Source organism: Thamnophis sirtalis, unplaced genomic scaffold, assembly GCF_051295495.1.
Source record: "Thamnophis sirtalis isolate CommonGarterSnake01/CBP01778 unplaced genomic scaffold, rThaSir2_p1.2 scaffold_2, whole genome shotgun sequence".
In the NCBI taxonomy this organism is placed as follows: Eukaryota; Metazoa; Chordata; class Lepidosauria; order Squamata; family Natricidae; genus Thamnophis; species Thamnophis sirtalis.
The window spans coordinates 7,610,329-7,630,748 of record NW_028261382.1 but is presented as its reverse complement, the minus strand read 5'-3'; the positions used below and the strand labels follow the sequence as shown (position 1 = coordinate 7,630,748).

The window sequence follows — 20,420 nt, the reverse complement described above, 5'->3', positions numbered from 1 at the left end:
AATATTGGGGAAGACACAGGAGGCAGGAATGGAGGAGGAAGCTAGGGGGCGCTGGGGAGAAACTGCAAATATTGGGGAAGACACAGGAGGCAGGAATGGAGGAGGAAGCTAGGGGGCGCTGGGGAGAAACTGCAAATATTGGGGAAGGCACAGGAGGCGGGAATGGAGGAGGAAGCTAGGGGGCGCTGGGCAGGGAGAAACTGTGAAGATCACGAACCCCCCCCCCCGCGCGCATCTTGTTTCGGGTCTGAAAAGCCTCCTGCACCAACCTGGAAGCCAAAACGGGGGCGCATGTGTGCGTGAAGGTGGGTGCATGCTCAGGAGGCATTTGCATTGCATTTTGGGGATTGAGGCATGCACACCAAAAAGATTAACCATCCTAAACTATCAACAAGTATTGTTTTTCTAACTTACTGTACAGCGATAAAATCCAGAAGATTATATTTTATTCAGTTTTAATGGTTAGGAGCTCAGCCAGCATTAACAAAAATATGGGTTTTTTTTCCCCTGCTTCTTCTATAGCGTGGCTTAAATATACTCAGAACCTCTCCTTAAAATAACCACGGCAGATAAGGACCGTATTGATAATAACTCAGAATGGACAGGCAAAAAAAAAAAAATGTCAACAGAAGCAGAATGTTTTCGGCCTGATAAATGACATTGCTGCAGTTCAAGGTTAGGCAAACAGTTGCAGAGTCCAGATGTTTTGATTTCAATTCCTGTCAACCTGGCTAAGAGGATTGTGGGTATCGTAGTCTATAAAGACTCTTCTGTGGACAAAGATCCCAGCCTTTATAGAGCTGCATAGAAATACTTTATTAAAATATCATAATCATCACCACTGCTGGTGACTCTCTACCGCTGCACCACACAAGAGTATTTTAACTTATTGCACCTAGTGCATCTAATATTTAAGAGCCTTAAAGGTAAAGGTTCCCCTTGCACATATGTGCTACTCGTTCCCGACTCTAGGGGACAGTGCTCATCTCCGTTCCAAAGCTGAAGAGCCAGCGCTGTCCGAAGATGTCTCCGTCGTCATGTGGCCATCAACGCTGAAGGTACACAGAATGCTGTTATCTTCCCACCAAAGGTGGTTCCTATTTTTCTACTTGCATTTCTGCGTGCTTTCGAACTGCTAGGTTGGCAGAAGCTGGAACAAGTAACGGGAGCTCACTCCGTTATGCGGAGCTAGGGATTCGAACCGCCGAACTGCTGACCTACTGATCGACAAGCTGAGCGCCTTAGCCATTGAGCCACCACATCCCTTAACAGCCTTACAAGGAACTAAATTAAATTTATACCCTTCTCTCTAGGTCTTTTATAAGCAAATGTAGACAAGTTTCTTTCCCTCTCCCTCTGTTTATTTCTTGTAGGCTTATGGCTCTGGGTGCGACATTGTCATCTTGGCCAACGACTTCGAATGCGTGCAAATTATTCCTGGTGCTAAGCATGGGAACATCCAGGTCAGCTGTGTGGAATGTTCCCAGCAAGGCAGGGTAAGAGATTTGAAATCTTGTGCAGTTGCGTGGTTAAAAAGCAGGCCTGTTTTTTAAACACCAAGATTGAAACTTGCAGTGAAAGTTGCAACCTCTTTAAAAAGAAGATACTGTATTTTTCAGAGTATAAGACGCACTCCCCCCTGTCCCTAGAAGAGGGTGAAATTTGGGTGCATCTTATATACTGAATGTAGCCCCTCCCACCCACCGGCCCCCACCGTTTGGCCTCTGCCTCCCAGCAATTTGCCTCCTTGTATTTTGTATTTGTATTTTATTATTTGTATGCCGCCCTTCTCCGGGAGGACTCAGGGCGGCGAACAATTCAAGGGGGAAAAAAGGGGGAACATAAAAAGACAAAATACAAATAATAAAAGTAGACAACAGTCGCACAACCATACATGTCGAGAGGGGAGGGAACTCATCACCCCCAGGCCTGCCGGCAAAGCCAGGTTTTGACGGCTTTTCGGAAGGCCTGGAGAGAGGTGAGGGTCCGAATCCCTGCGGGGAGTTCATTCCAGAGGGCCGGAGCTGCCACAGAGAAGGCCCTCCCCCGGGTAATAGCCAGGTGGCATTGGCTGGTAGACGGCACCCGGAGGAGGCCAACCCTGTGAGATCTAATGGGTCTGTGGGAGGTAATTGGCAGCAGGTGGTCTCTCAAGGGTGAAATTTGGGTGCATCTTATATACCGAATGTAGCCCCTCCCACCCACCGGCCCCCGCCGTTTGGCCTCTGCCTCCCAGCAATTTGCCTCCTTGCAGCAAACAGCAAACAGCCTCTTTCAGTTTCGCCTGATTAGCACAAGGGAGAAAAAAATCTGCCTCTGCCTCCCAGCAATTTGCCTCCTTGCAGCAAACAGCCAGTTTCAGCTTCAGCACAGCCTGATTAGCACAAGCAGCTGATTGTCGGTGGGATCAGCCTCCTGACCATCAGCTGTGTCCGCCTGTAATCCCTGCATCGAGAGGTGGTGCTGAAATTGAAACTTGCTGTTTGCTGCAAGGAGGCAAATTGCTGGGAGGCAAAGGCAGATTTTTTTTCTTGCTCTGATCAAGCTAAACTGAAACTGAAACAGGCTGTTGGCTGCAAGGAGGCAAGTCAATAACTATAAAAGCCTATAGAATGTTCAAATTGTTAGACTTATTTTTTAAAGACTGCATTATTATTGTTCTAGACAACTTAACAAAATGAAGACGCTTTTTTAAAAAAAATAAATGCTTGATCTGAAGAGGCCCAGTGCTATTGTATCTTCTTTTAAATAGCAGAGAATAACGCATGCTTCCAGAAAGCCACATCAATTATAACACCATCTGTACAAGCATGGTCTGGAATGTAACAATGTCCTGTTGTAGTATTAAGATAAGGCAGCTGAGTTAGGCCCTAACTTAGTCGTGTTTTGGAGAAGATCTATGTCAGGGTTATTTATTTATTATTTATTTATTTATTTATTTGTCTTGTATGCCGCCCACTCCCAGAGGACTCCGGGCGGCTCACAAAAGACAAGGGAAAGGGGGGAACAAGACAAAGACAACATATTAAAAACAAAACCAACATTCACAATTTCTATGGAGGTAGATGCTTGTCAGCTCCCCCCAGCCTGCTGGAACAGCCAGGACTTGGTGGCTTTGCGGAAGGCCGGGAGGGTAGTAAGGATCCGGATCTCAACAGGGAGCTCGTTCCAGAGGGCCGGAGCTGCAACAGAGAAGGCTCTCCCCCAGGGAGTCGCCAGCCGACATTGGCTGGCAGATGGAATCCGGAGGAGACCCAACCTGTGCGATCTAATTGGTCTGAGAGAGGTAATCGGCAGGAGGCGGTCTCTCAGGTACCCAGGTCCGATGCCATGTAGGGCTTTATAGGTAGCGACCAGCACCTTGAAGCGGATTCGGAGACTAATAGGTAGCCAATAGGGTTCCAAATATCATGCACAATTAAATCAGAGTCCCAAGGCAGAGCTATCCTTAAAGTTCCAATTTAATAAGACAGACATGTTGACATCGTACTGTGGAATCTCAATTCTGGTAGTTACATCGGATTCCCACCCAGTTGAGAGTTCATGATCTTGTCCCCACACCCACAAATCCATCATATGGTCCAATCTTCTTCCACGTTGGCATCTCCACCTAGCTGCTTCCGGTCAGGTGCAGAGGTGCGGAGACAAAAAATGACCTTAGGCTTCTAGAAAAGAATGACAACAATACATTCCACAATCCTACTCCTTTCTATTCCCCCCTCCCAACTACTACACTAATGAAACAGCATAATGAAATAAGAGAGTGTGCGGCAGGCCAAAGATCCTAAAAGGGATATAACTGCAGGCCTGACAATCTATTTAAATAATTGGGAGGAGTTAGTGTGACTACATTTAAGAAAACTTTCTGGCATTAATATACTGCCGTAATGTACATTTCTCCAATTCTTTGCTATTTCTGTGGGTCAGGCACACAAACACAGAAATACACCACAAGCAATGTATATTGTCTGCACTGTTTGCTGTTTGCTGCAAGGAGGCAAATTGCTGGGAAGCAGAGGCAGATTTCCCCCCCCCCTTGTTTTCCTCCCCAGAAGGAGGTGTGTCTTATCCTTCGGAGCGTCTTATTCTCCGAAAAATATGGTAATTCATTTCTGGTTGAATCTCTAAATGCTTTCTTTTTCCCAGGGTTGCATTATGGGTTTTAAACGCAAATTCGCTTTTTGCTTTTTCTCTCTCTCTGCTCAGATTGCTGCCTCTTATGGAAACACTGTGTGCATTTTTGAGCCCCTGGGGTTAAATTCTCATAAGAGAAATTGTGTAAGTATCCTGTGGTTTCCTGTTGTCCTTTTTACCTTCTGCTGCTCATGGATTCTTCTATTTAAGCAATGTCATTGTTCAACACCGGAATGGCATAGTTCACAGCGAACATTTCTTATGCTCAGCTCTTTTGGCCTGAAAAATAAAAATCTGGCTGGAGAATTCTGGGAGTTGAAGTCCACAAGTCTTAAAGTTGCCAACTTTGGCAACTACTGATCTAGGGGATCCATTAGACTTCCACTTCCTTGAGCCTTTAGCCCTAATGTCTTACAAAAGTTGAACTTCAGCACATGAGATGTGAAGGCTCCTTTACGACATGGGTAGTATCAGCTGACGTGGCTGTAGTGAAAGGCCTAGAGACCTGGGAATTCTGGAGTAAGAATATGTGAGCAGTTCCTTCAAGCTATTGCTCCAGACCCAGATCAATCTTGTGAAACTGATCCATCTGGTTTAAAATGAAGGCTAAATATTTTTCCATGTTGTTAGGGCCATAGAGAATCGTCACTGACTAAATTATTACTGCATTACTTTGGGAAACACATAGTCTCTGGCATTTGATTCAATGGACCATTGCAACTCTGTCAAAAGATGCTGAGCATTGAATAGATAGATAAACGGATAGGGTGTGTTTTTTTTTCCACTCTAATCCCAGAATGCTACAAAACCAGGATATAGTAAAATTTGCAACCAGAACCAACTAATATGTGGGCATTCTTACCTTAAGTAACTCCTGTACAAAGAGCTTTGCTTCTCCTTCAAGGTAATATTTTTGCAATCATGTTTTTTGCGCCTCTGTCGCTGTGTCTGCGTGACTTTTCTATGCAAATCTTCAATTTCACTCCTCCTAATTAAGCAATGGGGGCATCGAGCTAATTTTCTCCGCCTTTTTCTTGATGTACTAAGAATTAGCTATTCATGGAGAACAGCAGGAGCGTAGACATATTTTCTCGGCTTGTTTTTTTTTTCTCTCTCTCTCTCTCGGAACTGTGATTGCGTTCCATTTCCAAAGGTGCTTAATTTGCAGATGTGGTTGGCATTCATTATCAGCACTGAAGCGTTCTCTTGGCCAACCGTGTGATTGCTTCATTTTCTCCACCAAATTTAGTCCCCCTCAAAAAAGAATGACATCTGACATCATTGTCCGTCCCTGATGATTTAATTTTTTGCCCTTGTCCTACAGCAACTCAAGTGTCAATGGCAGAAAACTGGACAGATTTTCCTCACTTCCATGACCTTCAACTTGGCATGGGACCCTCAAGGTAACGAGGTGTGAATGTGGTCAAGTGTCAGAGGTGTGTAGAAGTGCAAGAAGCTAATCTGTGGGGTGGGGGGGTGCCACCTTTTGGTTTCCGTAGTGTAGAAGATAATAAGAGTTAAAAGCTTGTTCAGGAAGGTTTCAAGGTTTATTACACTTGTATGCCACCCTATTCCCGGAGGGACTCAGGGCGGCTAACAAACCAAAAGGAAAGGGAATAATACAGAAAAAAGCAAAAGGCAAGCAAACAAAATACGGAAACAATTTAAAAACAGTCAACAGCCACACAGTTCGAGTGGGGATGGGAACTCATTAGCCCCAGGCCTTTGCGGAAAGCCTGAAGGGTGGTGAGGGTCCGGATCTCCACGGGGAATCCACTATGTTCATGTTTTTCGGCTCACAACTTTGTGCAGGTTGCCTTCAGGAAGTGAGGGGAGCCGAATGTCAATTCACAAAGGATCCCTGGCCTGCTCTCGAGTTGCCATAAGAAAGGGGGTGGGTGGGAAACTGATGAAACAGCATATCAGCAAAGGATAGGTGCACATTCCAGACTTATCTCTTTCAAGGTTATATCCCAGGTTACCCACAGCAGCCCGGGGATGGGGGACTGATCTCTACAGCCCGCGAAAGTGCTCCGTTGGAGAATGTGATTTATGGCACCCCCGGGGGGGAGGGGGGAAACAGGGTCATAATTGGGCTGTAAATTACGTGGGGTCAGAGCTGGCTTCACTTGGGCACGTGCTCAGATGTTGCTCCTAATAAATAACTGGATTTCTTTTGAAGCTTGGCTCGAGGCTCAAGATTTAATTAGGGCATCCGTCGGAACCCTGACACTATCTATCCATCTTGCACTGTTGACAACGTGGACTCTGATCCACAAAAGGCTGTACACTAATAACATTTGGTAGCTTTTCTGGAGCCCCAAATTAATGTTAGGATATTACGTGCTATATAGAGAATTCTGAACGTGAGCCAGGAATTGTAGCGTAAAAGCTTAGACGCACAGGCTGTTTTGAGTGAGACTGTACTTGAAACACCAAGAGTCATTTCCTCTTTGTGGAGACAGCTTTTTCCACTTCTGTCAACGCACAAACCACACCTCAAATATTCACATGGGGGCTAGTTTGGAGGAAGCATGAAGTTTCATAGACAAACCACTGTGTTGCTGATTTTCTTTGCAAACTATGAGCAGGGAAGCTCACATGATTAGTACAATGGCCTGACAGTTGGCAAGCTCATGTTTGAGACATGGTTGAGGCTGTGGAATGGAGTGAGCTGTCACTCGCTCCAGCTCCTGCCAACCCAGCAGTTCGAAAGTGAGTGACTGCGAGTAGATAGATAGGTACCAGTTCAAATGTAGCTAAATGGGGTTGTGAAAGGAGCTCCCAACGGGCATCCCCATGGCGATGGTGATGTCACCAGGGTGACATTAGGGTTCGAATCCCAGTAAGGGTATGGCTAGCTGATGAGAGCTAAATAGCTTGAAATAGATCTATACTAGTCTCCCTTTATTTATTTATCAGCACAAATACAACACAAATGTAACAAAGGCAACAGTAAAAATATTGGGTTTCTGTCTGGATGGTATCTTATGATGAGCCGATGGACAGAGAATGGAAGCAGTGAACTTCCTCCCATATTTGGGCATACCAGGGGTTGTGACTTTAAATATATATAGCTTCCATATTATCCCAAGCTATATCAGATAAGCAGGCTGTTGTAGAAGCAGAGATACATTAGATCATCTGTTCTGTATCCTTTAAAACATCCTTTGCTCCCAGGGAATCGCTTGCTCACCGCAACGGATAATTTGCAACTGTGGGCCCCTCCTGCTAAGGATGTGTTGGAAGAAGAAGACGAGGAAGGAGAAGATAATCCTGACCTCGGGGTCAAAGATGAGAAAAGCTACCCTGTTCTAAATGATTGGAAATGCATCTGGCAATGCAGGTAAGCAAAAGCAGAAAAAGAAAAATTAGCTTCAGGAAACATTTGTGTCTTTAGCTTACTAGTGATCCAGTCATCCAGATGGGGTTCCAGATTTGCTGTGAAAAAGTACAGTTCAGGGTAGCAGAAACGCCGATAGGAAAGGTAACCATTTCTCAGTGTGTTTCAAATTGCAAAGACTTTTCTTCAAGAAGAAGGCTATTTAAAAACCTTGGCTTTTTCAGAAAGCCAAAGAGTTAAAACAAGCTGCAGAAACTTCTCTATCTAGGCGCCGTAGTGGCGCAGTGGTTAGAATGCAGTATTGCAGGCTAACTCTGCTGACTGCCAGCAGTTCGATCCTGACTGGCTCAAGGTTGACTCAGCCTTCCATCCTTCCGAGGTCGATAAAATGAAGACCCAGATTGTTGTGGGTAATATCCTGACTCTGGAAACAGCACTCAGAGAGTGCTGTTAAAACACTATAGAGCATTAATATGAGTCTAATTGCTATTGCTATTTCCAGTCCTGTTAAAACTATAGTTTTTGGGGAATTCCAACCATCCTAGCAAAGAGCTGGGACCCATAATTTTTAAGAGACTCTATTTTAGGGGAGGAAAAGGAGGAAGGGCAAGCTATGTCTGGCTGCTTGGGATTTTATATCAACCTGTTTGCTTTTTAAGAGGGAAGAAAAGGCATTTGATAAAGAAAGAAGTCAATAGTGTTCCTTTTTAGTCTGCCAAACCATGGAGATTTTCCTGCAAAGTTCACACATGACCTCATTTGTAAATTTAACCTTAGTTAGTTAAATAAAGCACCGCTAGGCATAGCTTAATACAGATCTCTCAGTACTGTTTGACTGACGAGGTGTCAAAATTGCTCAAGTAACAAGGCACTGTTTGACTATTGTACTGAACCACCCAAAAAGATTTAGGCTATATTCAGCTTTGACGATATAATTAGTTTTTTTTTTAAAAAAAAATGCATCATGTCGGGCAGCAATTAATTCTGTGTGGCTAACAAGATTCCAAGTGTCCATGACAACAGCCTGACATGGATAACCTACCTTGACATTGTAAAGCTTTTGCGATATTTATAGCAATAGCTATTTAAAACTGCCATCGCCTTTAAAGTTGAGAATTGACTTTTTGGTTGTTCTTTAGGACAGCAGTTTCTGTCTACTTGATGGAGTGGTCACCGGATGGCGAATATTTTGCAACAGCTGGGAAGGTAAAAGGCTTTTTATCTTTAACAGGAATTAATTCCTGTTTTGAATCAGTCAGACTCTGAAGGATATTAATTGTGGTCAGTAAAATAGAATTACTTTATGGTGAGAGGGTAAGTATGTCTGTATATTGATCCGTGTGTGTGTGTGTGTGTGTATACATATATGTATATATATGGTGGCATGTGCATGCGTGCGCAATGCGCGTGCCCGAGGTGGACCTCCAGCCCCATCGCAGCATGCCAATTGCGACGGGATCCAGAACCACCACTGGAATGTCCGTGTGTAACTCACAAGCATCAGGATTAAATAACTCAAGCAGATGTTCTAACTTTGGCCAGAGAAGATTTCCACTCTTAATTGCTAGGACTGTGTGTCACTTCCTCTGACTTACCCTGGAGGTGCTGGCAATTAGCTTGGGTAGATAATGCCAGTTTAAATGTAAAAGAATGTAAATTAGAATATTTTTTTCCAATGTGAAAAAACATGTAAAAAGAACATGGCCCTTGATGGTGAAATGTAGAAGACCACTAATGAGGCCAAAAACGTTGATTGCTTAAAGAGGAAGTGGCTTTTTTGTAAGAGAATGGGGAACTTCCTGAAACATTCTAATGCAAATTTACACGCCTTGCCGCATATGATCAGCCAAGTTCCTGAATTTCTTCCCCGCTTAGATCTGTCCTCCCAAATGGTTCGGTTGAGAACCAAACACCGAGATGCCACTGGTGGCAGATCATTTGTGGCTCCCTTGCCTGGATGTGATTTCTTCGTATCTATTATCTAGATCTAGAGATAACATCCGTTTCCTGAATATGCTGAGCCCAATGGTTGGTCACTCCCCGTCTGACTGTCAAGTTTGATTAGCTAGCTTCTTTTTTGAAACGCAAGGACTTTCCTTTTCACATTCGTTGTGTTTGGAAAGTTTGCTTTATTAGCTAGAGCAGGGGTTGGCAACCTGCAGCTCTGGAGCCGCATGTGGCTCTTTCATCCCTCTGCTGCGGCTCCCTGTCACCGGTTGGCTCTTGGACAAAACTATTCTCAAGCTGAGGGTAAGAGGAAGAAGAGGAGGAGAAGGAGGGAGCAAGGTGGGTAGAGTACTGAATACATCGTAACAGAGTTGGAAGGGACCTCGGAGGTCTCCTAGTCCAACCCCTCTGCTCACCTTTGCCTCGGACTCTTGATTTAATTTGGAACCCTGACATTTTCCTCTGTTGTGTTTTATTCAGGACGACTGCCTCTTAAAAGTCTGGTATCCCATGATGGGTTGGAAATCATCGCTCCGTCCTCAAGAGGGAGACGAAACCAAAAAAACATCTGGCTCGACCCACTTTGCGTTTGTCTACCTTTCACATCCCCGTGCAGTGACGGGATTTTCATGGCGACACACTAGCAAATTTATGCCCAGGTTAGGATAAACTCTGGAAGAAAATGACGATCTTCCTCACCCACCCAAAAAAAAAAAGAAGATTCACTTTAATCTGATAACATCTTTGTGTCGATTGTATCTGTGTCTCACTTCTAACCAGAAGGGGATACTTTCTGTAAGTTGGCAAGCCCGCAAAAGAGAATGTTAGAATTGAATAATTAGAAGTGGCGCAGAGGCTAAGAGCTTGTCGATCAGAAAGGTCGGCAAGTTCGGGGGCTCGAATCCCTAGCGCCGCGTAACGGAGTGAGCTCCCGTGACTTGTCCCAGCTTCTGCCAACCTAGCAGTTCGAAAGCACGTAAAAAATGCAAGTAGCAAAATAGGGACCACTTTTGGTGGGAAGGGAACAGCGTTCCGTGCGCCTTCAGCGTTTAGTCATGCCGGCCACATGAACACGGAGACGTCTTCGGACAGCGCTGGCTCTTTGGCTTTGAAACCGAGATGAGCACCGCCCCCTAGAGTCAGGAACGAGTAGCACATATGTGCAAAGGGGAACCTTTACCTTAAGTCAGGGTTGAACTGTGGGTTCCTTGGTGCTCTCTGAGTTTGAAGATGTTTCATTGCCAACCTAGGTAACGTCATCAGAGTTAAAGGGAGTGGGGTTTGGTCCCTGATGTTTACTGTTTGATAAATGTAACTCTTAGCTAAATAGTGAATCGGTCAAGGAACTACGCCTTCCGATCAAGCATCAAACAGTAAACAACAACCTAATGAAGGAGGAACCACCAAGAATATTCCCACCAACTCTGTCAGGATTAGCCACTTGTCTATAAACAGAGAGCAAATCCACTCACTTTTAGCACTGATGATGTTACCTAGTTGGGCAATGAAATGTCTGCTAGAACACAACCAAGCTCAGAGAGCACCAGAGACCCCAAAGTTAGCATAGTTTCCATGTGTGTATTGTAATCAGTGTCTGCAAGAAAACAACCAAGCTCAGAGAGCACCAAGGACTCCACAATCCTCCTCCACTCCACAAATCCCACTCCCTTCTAGCACTGATGGTGTTACCTAGTTGGGCAATGAAATGTCTGCTAGAACACAACCAAGCTCAGAGAGCACCAGAGACCCCCCAAAGTTAGCATAGTTATAGCCAAGGTGGCGCAGTGGTTAGGGTGCAGTACTGCAGGCCACTTCAGCTGACTGTGATCTGCAGTTCAGCGGTTCTAATCTCACCGGCTCAAGGTTGACTCAGCCTTCCATCCTTCCGAGGTGGGTGAAATGAGGACCCAGACTGTGGGGGCGATATGCTGACTCTGTAAACCGCTTAGAGAGGGCTGTAAGCCCTATGAAGCGGTATATAAGTCTAACTGCTATTGCTATAGTTTCCATGTGTGCATTGTTATCAGTAGCCAAAGACTTCTACAGGTAGCTGTTGACTTATTCATCATTTAGTGACTATTCAAACATGCAGTTGACCTCCAAAAAGGGGGGACTTAACGACCAAGATTCAAAGTTCTGACCGTTGGCTTGTGGTCCTCCATGGATTGTGATCCAACGTGGTCTTTCTTTGTGCTTCTTCTCCTCCTCCTCAGGGGGTCTATTTGCAATGTGCTCCTGACTTCATGTCAGGATGGCATTTGCCGGCTGTGGGTGGAGACGTTGCTGCCCGAAGATACACTTTTGGGGGAGCAGATCTGCGAAACCAGCACATCGAGCATCAGTTCCAGCACCAGTTTCTCGCGCTCAGGAAGGCACAAAGACAACATTCAGCAGGCTTTGGAAGTACGACGAGTGAAAGGATTGGGTGTCGGATGCTCCCTTTGATTTGTCTGGAATTAATGTCGTCTCTTAGTAGCAGAGATTCAAAATCAGCAATGTCAGAATCTATGAAAGTGTGTCTGTCTTCCTTCCTTCCTTCCTCCCTTCCTGCTTTCTGCTGTAACCTCCTTCCTTCCTCTGTAACCTTTTTCCTTCCTTCCTTCCTTCCTTCCTTCCTTCCTTCCTTCCTTCCTTCCTTCCTTCTGCTGTTCCTTCCTTTCCTCTGTAATTTCCTTCCTTCCTCTGTAACCTTCCTTTCTTCCTTCTGCTGTAACCTCCTTCCTTCCTTCTTTCCTTCTTCTGTAACCTTCCTTTCCTCCTTCTGCTGTAACTTCCTTCCTTCATCTGTAACCTCTTTCCTTTCTTTCTTTCTTCCTTCTACTCTTTCTTCCGTCCTTCCTTTCTTCTGCTGTTCCTTCCTTCTTTCCTCAGTCTTCCTTCCTTCCTCTGTAACCTTCCTTTCTTTCTTCCTTCCTCTCTAACCTTCTTCCTTTCTTTCTTCTGCTGTAACTTTCTTCCTTCCTTCGTCTGTAACATTCCTTTCTTTCTTCTGCTGTTCCTTCCTTCTTTCCTCAGTCTTCCTTCCTTCCTCTGTAACCTTCCTTTCTTTCTTCCTTCCTCTCTAACCTTCTTCCTTTCTTTCTTCTGCTGTAACTTTCTTCCTTCGTCTGTAACATTCCTTTCTTCCTTCTGCTGTAACCTCCTTCCTTCCTCTAACCTTTCTTTCTTCCTTCTGCTGTAACCTCCTTCCTTCTTTCCTTCTCCTGTAACCTTCCTTTCCTCCTTCTGCTGTAATTTCCTTCCATCATCTGTAACCTCTTTTCTTTCTTTCTTTCTTTCCTTTCTTTCTTCCTTCTGCTCTTCCTTCCTTCCTTCCTTCCTTTCTTCTGCTGTTCCTTCCTTCTTTCTTCGGTAATTTCCTTCCTTCCTCTCTAACCTTCCTTCCTTCTTTCCTTCCTTCCTTCCTTCCACTGTTCCTTCCTTTCCTCTGTAATTTCCCTCCTTCCACTCCTTCCTTTCCTCCTTCTGCTGTATCTTCCTTCCTTCATCTGTAACCTCTTTTCTTTCTTTCTTTCTTTCTTTCTTTCTTTCGTTTCTTTCTTTCTTTCTTTCTTCCTTCTGCTCTTTCTTTCTTCCTTCCTTCCTTTCTTCTGCTGTTCCTTCCTTCTTTCTTTGGTAATTTCCTTCCTTCCTCTCTAACCTTCCTTTCTTCCTTCCTTCCTTCCTCTCTAACCTTCTTCCTTTCTTTCTTCTGCTGTAACTTCCTTCCTTCCTCTGTAACTTCCTTCCTTCCTTCCTCTCTAACCTTCTTTTCTTTCTTCTGCTGTAACTTCCTTCCCCAGTATACGATTAAAAGTGGACAAGATAAGACACCAGGCCAAGTAGCTGTTGGACCCTAGCCATTAGTGACATCTTCTCTATCTGCTGCTAGTTTGGCCCAATTTTAGCAAGAAAACTGGCTTATATTTCAGAGGTGCATATTCACCCTGGATTAAAATGACGTTCCTGGTGGGATTTTGTTCTGAGTTTTAAAAAAAAAATACTTTATTTTTTGGGCCTTCCCTCCTGATCTTCCTTCTTTTCCTCTGCTTCAGACAATCCATCATCTGAAAAACCTGAGGAAGGGCCAGCGAAGATCTTCGGTGCTTATCACTCACGCGGAAGACCTACCCAACCAGCTGGGAGTCCATGAAGTGCAACGACACATCTCTCACCATGCTAACGCACTCTGCCATTTCCACATAGCTGCGAGCATTAACCCCAACACTGGTGAATCCTGTATTTGCATTTCTTGCCTACCTTATACAGTAGCAGTTTGTCAGTCTTCCTCTACGCTGTAGATACACTAAGCAGAAGAACTTAGCTTTCTCTATGGCATAAGATCAGCTTCGGTGGTGCTTCCTACTTTGTAATGGGCTTTTAAAATTAGCACTAGCAAAAGCTCTTTGACTTGTATAGAGTCGTGCGGTGGCCTAGAGGTAGAGCTCTCACCTCACAATCCAGAGGCTGTGAGTTTGATCCTAGGTAGAGGCAGATATTTTCTCTCTGGGCACAATGAGAATAGATCTGCTGAAGAAAACAATAAGGGCATCCGGCCAGTAAACACTCAGCTCCATTCAGTTGTCCAGACTCCACTCTGCAAGGGGTTATGGAGTCATTAAAAGAGGATGATGAATAGCACTTAGACTTATAGTTATAAGTCTATACATATATACATATACAGTACATATACATATACATACATAGCAATAGCAGTAGCAATAGCAGTTAGACTTATATACCGCTTCATAGGGCTTTCAGCCCTCTCTAAGCGGTTTACAGAGTCAGCATATCGCCCCCACAGTCTGGGTCCTCATTTCACCCACCTCGGAAGGATGGAAGGCTGAGTCAACCTTGAGCCGGTGAGATTGGAACCGCTGAACTGCAGATAACAGTCAGCTGAAGTGGCCTGCAGTACTGCACCCTAACCACTGCGCCACCTCGGCTCTATACATACATACACATACATACATACATACATACATACATACATACATACACGCACACACACACACACAAAAACACATATACATACACACACACATATATATATTTTTCGTAGATTTTCACGGGTGTAGGTATGCTGGTCTTGTTGTATTCGGGTCTTTTCCCATGTAAGATTTATATAAGTGTGTGTGTGTGTGTTTGTGTGTGTGTGTGTTTGTGTAAAGTGTTATGTCAAAGTATAACACTTTGACATAACACTTAATTATTTCCTTGGCTCAGGTGATAAGGGAGGAGACCTTGTGGCTTAGAGGATAATACAACTGCCTAAAATGTAATATAGCACAGGTTCTAATCCCAGTAAGGGTATGGCTAGCTGATGAGAGCTAAATAGCTTGAAATAGATCTATACTAGTCTCCCTTTATTTATTTATCAGCACAAATACAACACACACACACACACACACACACACACACACACACGTATATGTATGTGTATGTATATGTATGTACATATATATATATGTATGTATATATATATATGTATATATATATGTATATATATATATGTATATATATATACACACACACACATACACACACACACTTAGACACTTCATAGTGCTTTACAGTCCACTCTTAAGCAGTTTACAGAATCCACGTATCCCCCCCCCCCCAAAAAAAAAACCTGCATCCTCATTTTACCGACGTCAGAAGGATGGAAGGCTGAGTCAACCTTGAGTCGGTCAGGATGAAACTGCTGGCAGTGGGCAGAGTTTGCCTGCAATACTGCACCCTAGCCATTGCGCCACCACGGCTCTTAATTTCATCAAATTTATTTGTTCGTTTGTTTGTTTGTTTTACTTGTAACATTTATTTATTACCCGCTCATTTTGCCACACCCTGTGCAGCTTTACAATATTAAAAGATAACATTGTATAGTTTATAATAATATAAATTATTTCTCCTGTCTCATATAAGTTCCACAGGGTCTCAACCGACAAGACTTTAGTTGGTTTAGCAGTAGCTTTTCCTTTTTTTTTTTTTTTGGCTCTACATTCATTTTGGAATGTAGAGCAAACTATAGCAGGATGACTTTATAAAATAAAATTGCAGAAGAAGAAAAAAGGGAAACAGCAGAAGAAAAAAGAACGAGAGGAAGAGGGAGTGAGACAGAGAATATTATTAAAACTCATGCCCTTTGCCTTTTTGCTTCTTATAGCAGCAATAGCAGTTAGACTTTAACAAAATGCACCACTGTTTGGTTTGTTGGTAGCAGTGCCCCAGAGAGAAAGTCCATACAAAGAGTGGTAAGGACAGTGGAGAATAGCAATAGCAGTTAGACTTATATACCGCTTCATAGGGCTTTCAGCCCTCTCTAAGCGGTTTACAGAGTCAGCATATCGCCCCCACAGTCTGGGTCCTCATTTCACCCACCTCGGAAGGATGGAAGGCTGAGTCAACCTTGAGCCGGTGAGATTAGAACCGCTGAACTGCAGATAACAGTCAGCTAAAGTGGCCTGCAGTACTGCACCCTAACCACTGTGCCACCTCAGCTCATTCTTCTGTCATTTTATTTCCCCCCTCCCTTTGTCGTGTTTATTTTGCAAACAAATGTCTAGGTAGACTTCCTCTTACATAATTTTTACACGCGGTTTCAATAAAAAGAAACGGTCAGGCTATTTAGTGGCTGAGGACAATAGTGGAAGACGTTGAATTTGGTAACTTGTGTTAATTTCCTCTTGAAAAGTAGGTTTGTCACTGGGGAAATGGTTGATCACTGTTCAAGATGTTGTAACCCCGTTTTTAAGCAAACCGATTTCCCAAGCCCCTGAAAACATTGGATAACTTTTTGAATGTCTAAATCGAGCTGTGGTTTTGTTTTGTTTTTCTTTTCTTTTCTCCAAACTGTCCCTTCTTCAGATATTCCGGCTGCTTTGGTGAAAACCGCTTTTAATTTCGACGAAGGCAGCGAAGGCTTTGTGGTTCATTGGCTAAACAATAAGGAGTTCCACTTTACGTCGTCCACGGAAATATTCATGCAGCACTTACGAGAACTGGCAGATCAGGAGATGAGAGAGGCGGAGGAAGATGCGTTTCAAAGAGAAGCCGTAGAGAAAGAGAGAGGCTTGCGCATGAAACTTGATCATGGTTAGTTGCCGATACTTCTCCTCTCCTCAACGGACTCATAATTATGACGGTTGCAGTGTCCCGGGGCGGGGGGGGGCAGGGACCATGCAATCAGCTTTTGTAACCTTCTGACAAGCAAAGTCAATGGGGATGCCACAATCACTTAACAACGTGTCACTGACTTAATAACCGAGGCGATTCACTTAACAATCGTGGCAAGAACGGTCATAAAAGGGGGCAGAACCAGGGGTGGGCTGCTAGGAGTTCTCCCAGGTTTAAGAGAATCCATAGCTAACATTAAAGCCGGTTCGGAGAACCTCCAAATCCAACCCCTGGCTGGCCACGCCCAGCCCTTCCCACACCACCCCTCCCAGGAGTCTCCACGCAGCCCATTTTGGATGCTTGGTAAGTGTAGGGCCCGTGCATAGGTGTGGGGAGGGGGAAAAACGCGCCTCCTGGAAGTTCCCGGAAGGCCGGAAATGCCCCTTCCCCCCTCTGCCGCCATGGTGCAGGAGGCTGACCAGGCCACCCCCACCATGGCCATGCCCACCCAGCAACTGAGCAGAGAACCTGTGGCTGAAATTTTTGAAGCCCACCCCTGGACAAAACTCACTTAGCAACCGAAATGTTGGGCTCGGTTGTCGTAAGTTGAAGACTACACAGAGTGAGAAATGTTCGATAATACTTTGAAGGATCCCGATTTCCTCACCTTGGTGATCAGCCAACTCATGTTCTAGCAAGTTCAAGGAAATAGTAAGGGGAAATTGTCCTGGTTTCTGTATATTCCCCATGAGAAGCTTAGATGAAACCTTTTCAGTAGTCATTAAGTGCTCAGTGCTCAGAATAGGAAATGCTGAATGAGGGTAGTCTGGAATTTTGTGCCTCCTGTTCTTTCTTTTTCCGTTGTCCTCAACCCAACTTCATCAACCCAACGTCTCCTGGTCTTCTGATCTTTTCTTTTAGAGCTGTCCCTCGACAGAGAATCTGAAACGGGCACCGGCTCCTCAGATCACGACGATGGAGAAAAGGAGGGAAGCCCCAAAATTCTTTCTCCAGCTGCTTCCCCGGTTCCACTTCCTACTATCTTGCTTGACAAGAAGATTGAACTTCTGCTTAAAGAATGGAACCAAAACCCAGACATGCTCTTCACCATTCATCCCGTCGATGGGACCTTTCTGGTGTGGCACGTGAAACATCTCGATGAGTACAATCCAGGCATCTTTCGACAAGTTCAGGTAGATGCATCTTCCAAGACTTCACTCCTGTATTCAGAGAAGAGGAAGGAAGTATTAAAACCCACGGTCTCCTTTTGATGTCCTCTTGCCCGCAGATGCTATTTGCTGATTTTTCTAAGTGCAGGTTAAATGCAATGATGCATTTAATGCCACATCTAGTTTTCTCTTCTTTCTCTCCTCTCCTCTTCTTTTCTCTTATCTTCTGTCCTCCTCTCCTCTCCTCCCTCCTCTTCTTTTCTCTTATCTTCTGTTCTCCTCTCATCTCTCCTCTTCTTTTCTCTTATCTTCTGTCCTCCTCTCCTCTCCTCTCTCCTCTTCTTTTCTCTTATCTTCTGTCCTCCTCTCCTCTCATCTCTCCTCTTCTTTTCTCTTATCTTCTGTCCTCCTCTCCTTTCTTCTCCTCTCCTCTATGTTTCTCTCCTCTCCTGTCCCCTCCCTATTCCTATTTCTATTCTATCTTGTTCTGATAATGTGTGGAAGCAAACGTTGGATAGAAAATTGTCAAAGTTTGCCAATGTTAATGTTGAGGGGGGGAAACAGCTGGATTTGACCAGCCCCATGCAATATGGATAAGAGTGAACCAAATTTTCACTGGCTATGGTAGATATGCAGGCACCCTCTATAAGTGAGAGAAAATACCATCACCAAATTGCGACTTGGGGCTGAAAAAACAAACTATCCAACATATAAGTCAGAGTAGTAATGACGCTGTGTAAACTCTGACAATGTAGAGGCAGAGAGCCAAAACAGGGCCTATCATAGAGATTTCCTGGCTGAAATCTCTGAAGCAGAAATTATATATGTAATCTAGGCATACGTTTATAATATTTTAGATTTTACAGTTTGTATGTCAACTCATAAAGTTGCCATGGTGAGGAAAGGGGGTGGAACGCATTCCACGCATACTTTCAGCTAGAGTCGAATCTCAGGTTACTACAGCAGGCTTGGGAGGGGTGCACCTCGTTGGAGAATGTGATTTATGACACAGACTGAGGGGGAAGGGAAGGAACAAGGGTAAAGTTCAGCTATAATTCAAATGAGGCTCAGATCTGACTGCAATAAGTTCTTGCCAAAATGGTGCTCCTAATAAATGACTGGTTTTCTTTTGAAACTTGGCTCGAGACTCATGAATCAATGAGGGCATCTTTCGGAAACCTGACATTGTATTTTTTTTATATCTCTGCGTTTTTAATCGAAATGTGATGTGAATGCGCCATACGATAAATGAAACAGATAAATGTCCTTCCTTTTTTTTCTAGGTTTCCTTTTCTTCTCAGATTCCCGTGGCCTTCCCATCGGGCGACGCCAGCTCCCTCAGTAAACACATCATGATGTACGCCTGCCCAACCTTCTTAAATGAAAGCAGCAGTGTCCCAGCATGGAAAAGAACTAGCATTTCAGGCAGCCTGTCTGGATGCAGACCCAGCAGGTTCCAGGATCAGTCGAGCGGAAACTTGTCCACTCCCACCGTCATGATGATCTCCAAGCACATCGACGGCTCTTTAAACCAGTGGGCCGTTTCTTTCGCGGATAAATCCGCCTTTACCACGGTCCACACCGTAACTCACAAGTTTCGGTACTGTGGCCATCGGTTCCACCTCAATGATCTGGCTTGCCACTCGGTGCTACCGCTGCTGCTGACCTCGTCCCACCACAATGCACTTCTGACTCCCGAGGTTGATGCCCCCTGGGATTTGGAAGGAGTAAATAAATCGGCGGATTCCTTGGGCCCCACTTTGAGGACCCCAGCCAAGCAGCACCTGCAAAATGCAGCCACCCGTACGTTCTACAACCCGGATGCGATCTACAGTGAGCTGATCCTTTGGCGAGTGGATCCCATTGGGCCTCTGTCCTACACAGGAGGAGTATCAGAACTGGCGCGCATTAATTCTCTCCATACTTCTGCTTTCTCGAACGTGGCCTGGCTGCCAACTCTCATCCCTAGCTACTGTCTGGGTCAGTACGATTATCTCCTCTCTCCCAGCATAGGAAGCCAGAATGTTCATTCTCCCTTTGTCATGTGCAAGTAACCAAGAACCCGGAGTTGAGTTGAAAGCTCTAAAAGTGTATTAGATACAGGTTAACAGAATTGAAAGGGACCTTGTAAGTCATCTAGTCCACCCCCTCTTCCCAAGCAGGAGACCCTACACCATTTCTGACAGGTGGCAGCCCAGTCTCTTCTTGAAAGCTTCCAGGGATGAAGCTCCTAAAACTTCTGAAGGCAAATTCTCTTCCATTGGTTAATTGTTCTCACTGTCAGAAAATTTCTCCTATATTTCCAGGTTGAATCTCTCCTTGGTCAGTTTCCATCCATTATACTTTGTTTTTGCCTTCAAGTGCTATGGAAAATTGTTTGACCCCTTCCTCTCTGTGGCAGCCCCTCAAATATTGGAAGACTGCTATCCTGTCTCCCCTGGTCCTTCTCTTCACTAGACTAGCCATGCCCAGTTCCCGCAACCATTCATCGTATGTTTTAGCCTCCAGTCCCATCATCATTCTGGTTGCTCTGCACTCTACCCTCAGGTGCGTTGGAGAATAGCTTGACTCCCTCTTCTTTCGGGCAGCCCCTGAGATATTGGAAGACTGCTATCATGTCCCCCCTACTCCTTCGTTTCATTAAACTAGACATACCCAGTTCCTGCAACAGTTCTTCATATATTTTAGCCTCTAGTCCCCTAATCATCCTGGTTGCTCTTCTCTGCCCTTTT

The 20,420-nt window shown here is 44.6% G+C and overlaps 1 protein-coding gene across 3 annotated transcripts in view; it reads left to right on the top strand.

The window, feature by feature from the left end:
• The window catches only part of DMXL2 (Dmx like 2), an 86,123-nt gene that overhangs the window by 13,312 nt on the left and 52,391 nt on the right, over nt 1-20,420 (top strand). For all 3 annotated transcript variants that reach the window (XM_087704188.1, XM_087704189.1, XM_087704190.1), the window contains exons 2-12: nt 1,374-1,496; nt 4,207-4,278; nt 5,459-5,537; nt 7,315-7,480; nt 8,617-8,683; nt 9,905-10,083; nt 11,638-11,827; nt 13,459-13,633; nt 16,271-16,498; nt 17,441-17,712; nt 18,972-19,668. In XM_087704188.1, coding sequence (XP_087560314.1) covers nt 1,374-1,496; nt 4,207-4,278; nt 5,459-5,537; nt 7,315-7,480; nt 8,617-8,683; nt 9,905-10,083; nt 11,638-11,827; nt 13,459-13,633; nt 16,271-16,498; nt 17,441-17,712; nt 18,972-19,668 — 2,248 coding nt within the window. The remainder of the gene's footprint in view (nt 1-1,373; nt 1,497-4,206; nt 4,279-5,458; nt 5,538-7,314; nt 7,481-8,616; nt 8,684-9,904; nt 10,084-11,637; nt 11,828-13,458; nt 13,634-16,270; nt 16,499-17,440; nt 17,713-18,971; nt 19,669-20,420) is intronic.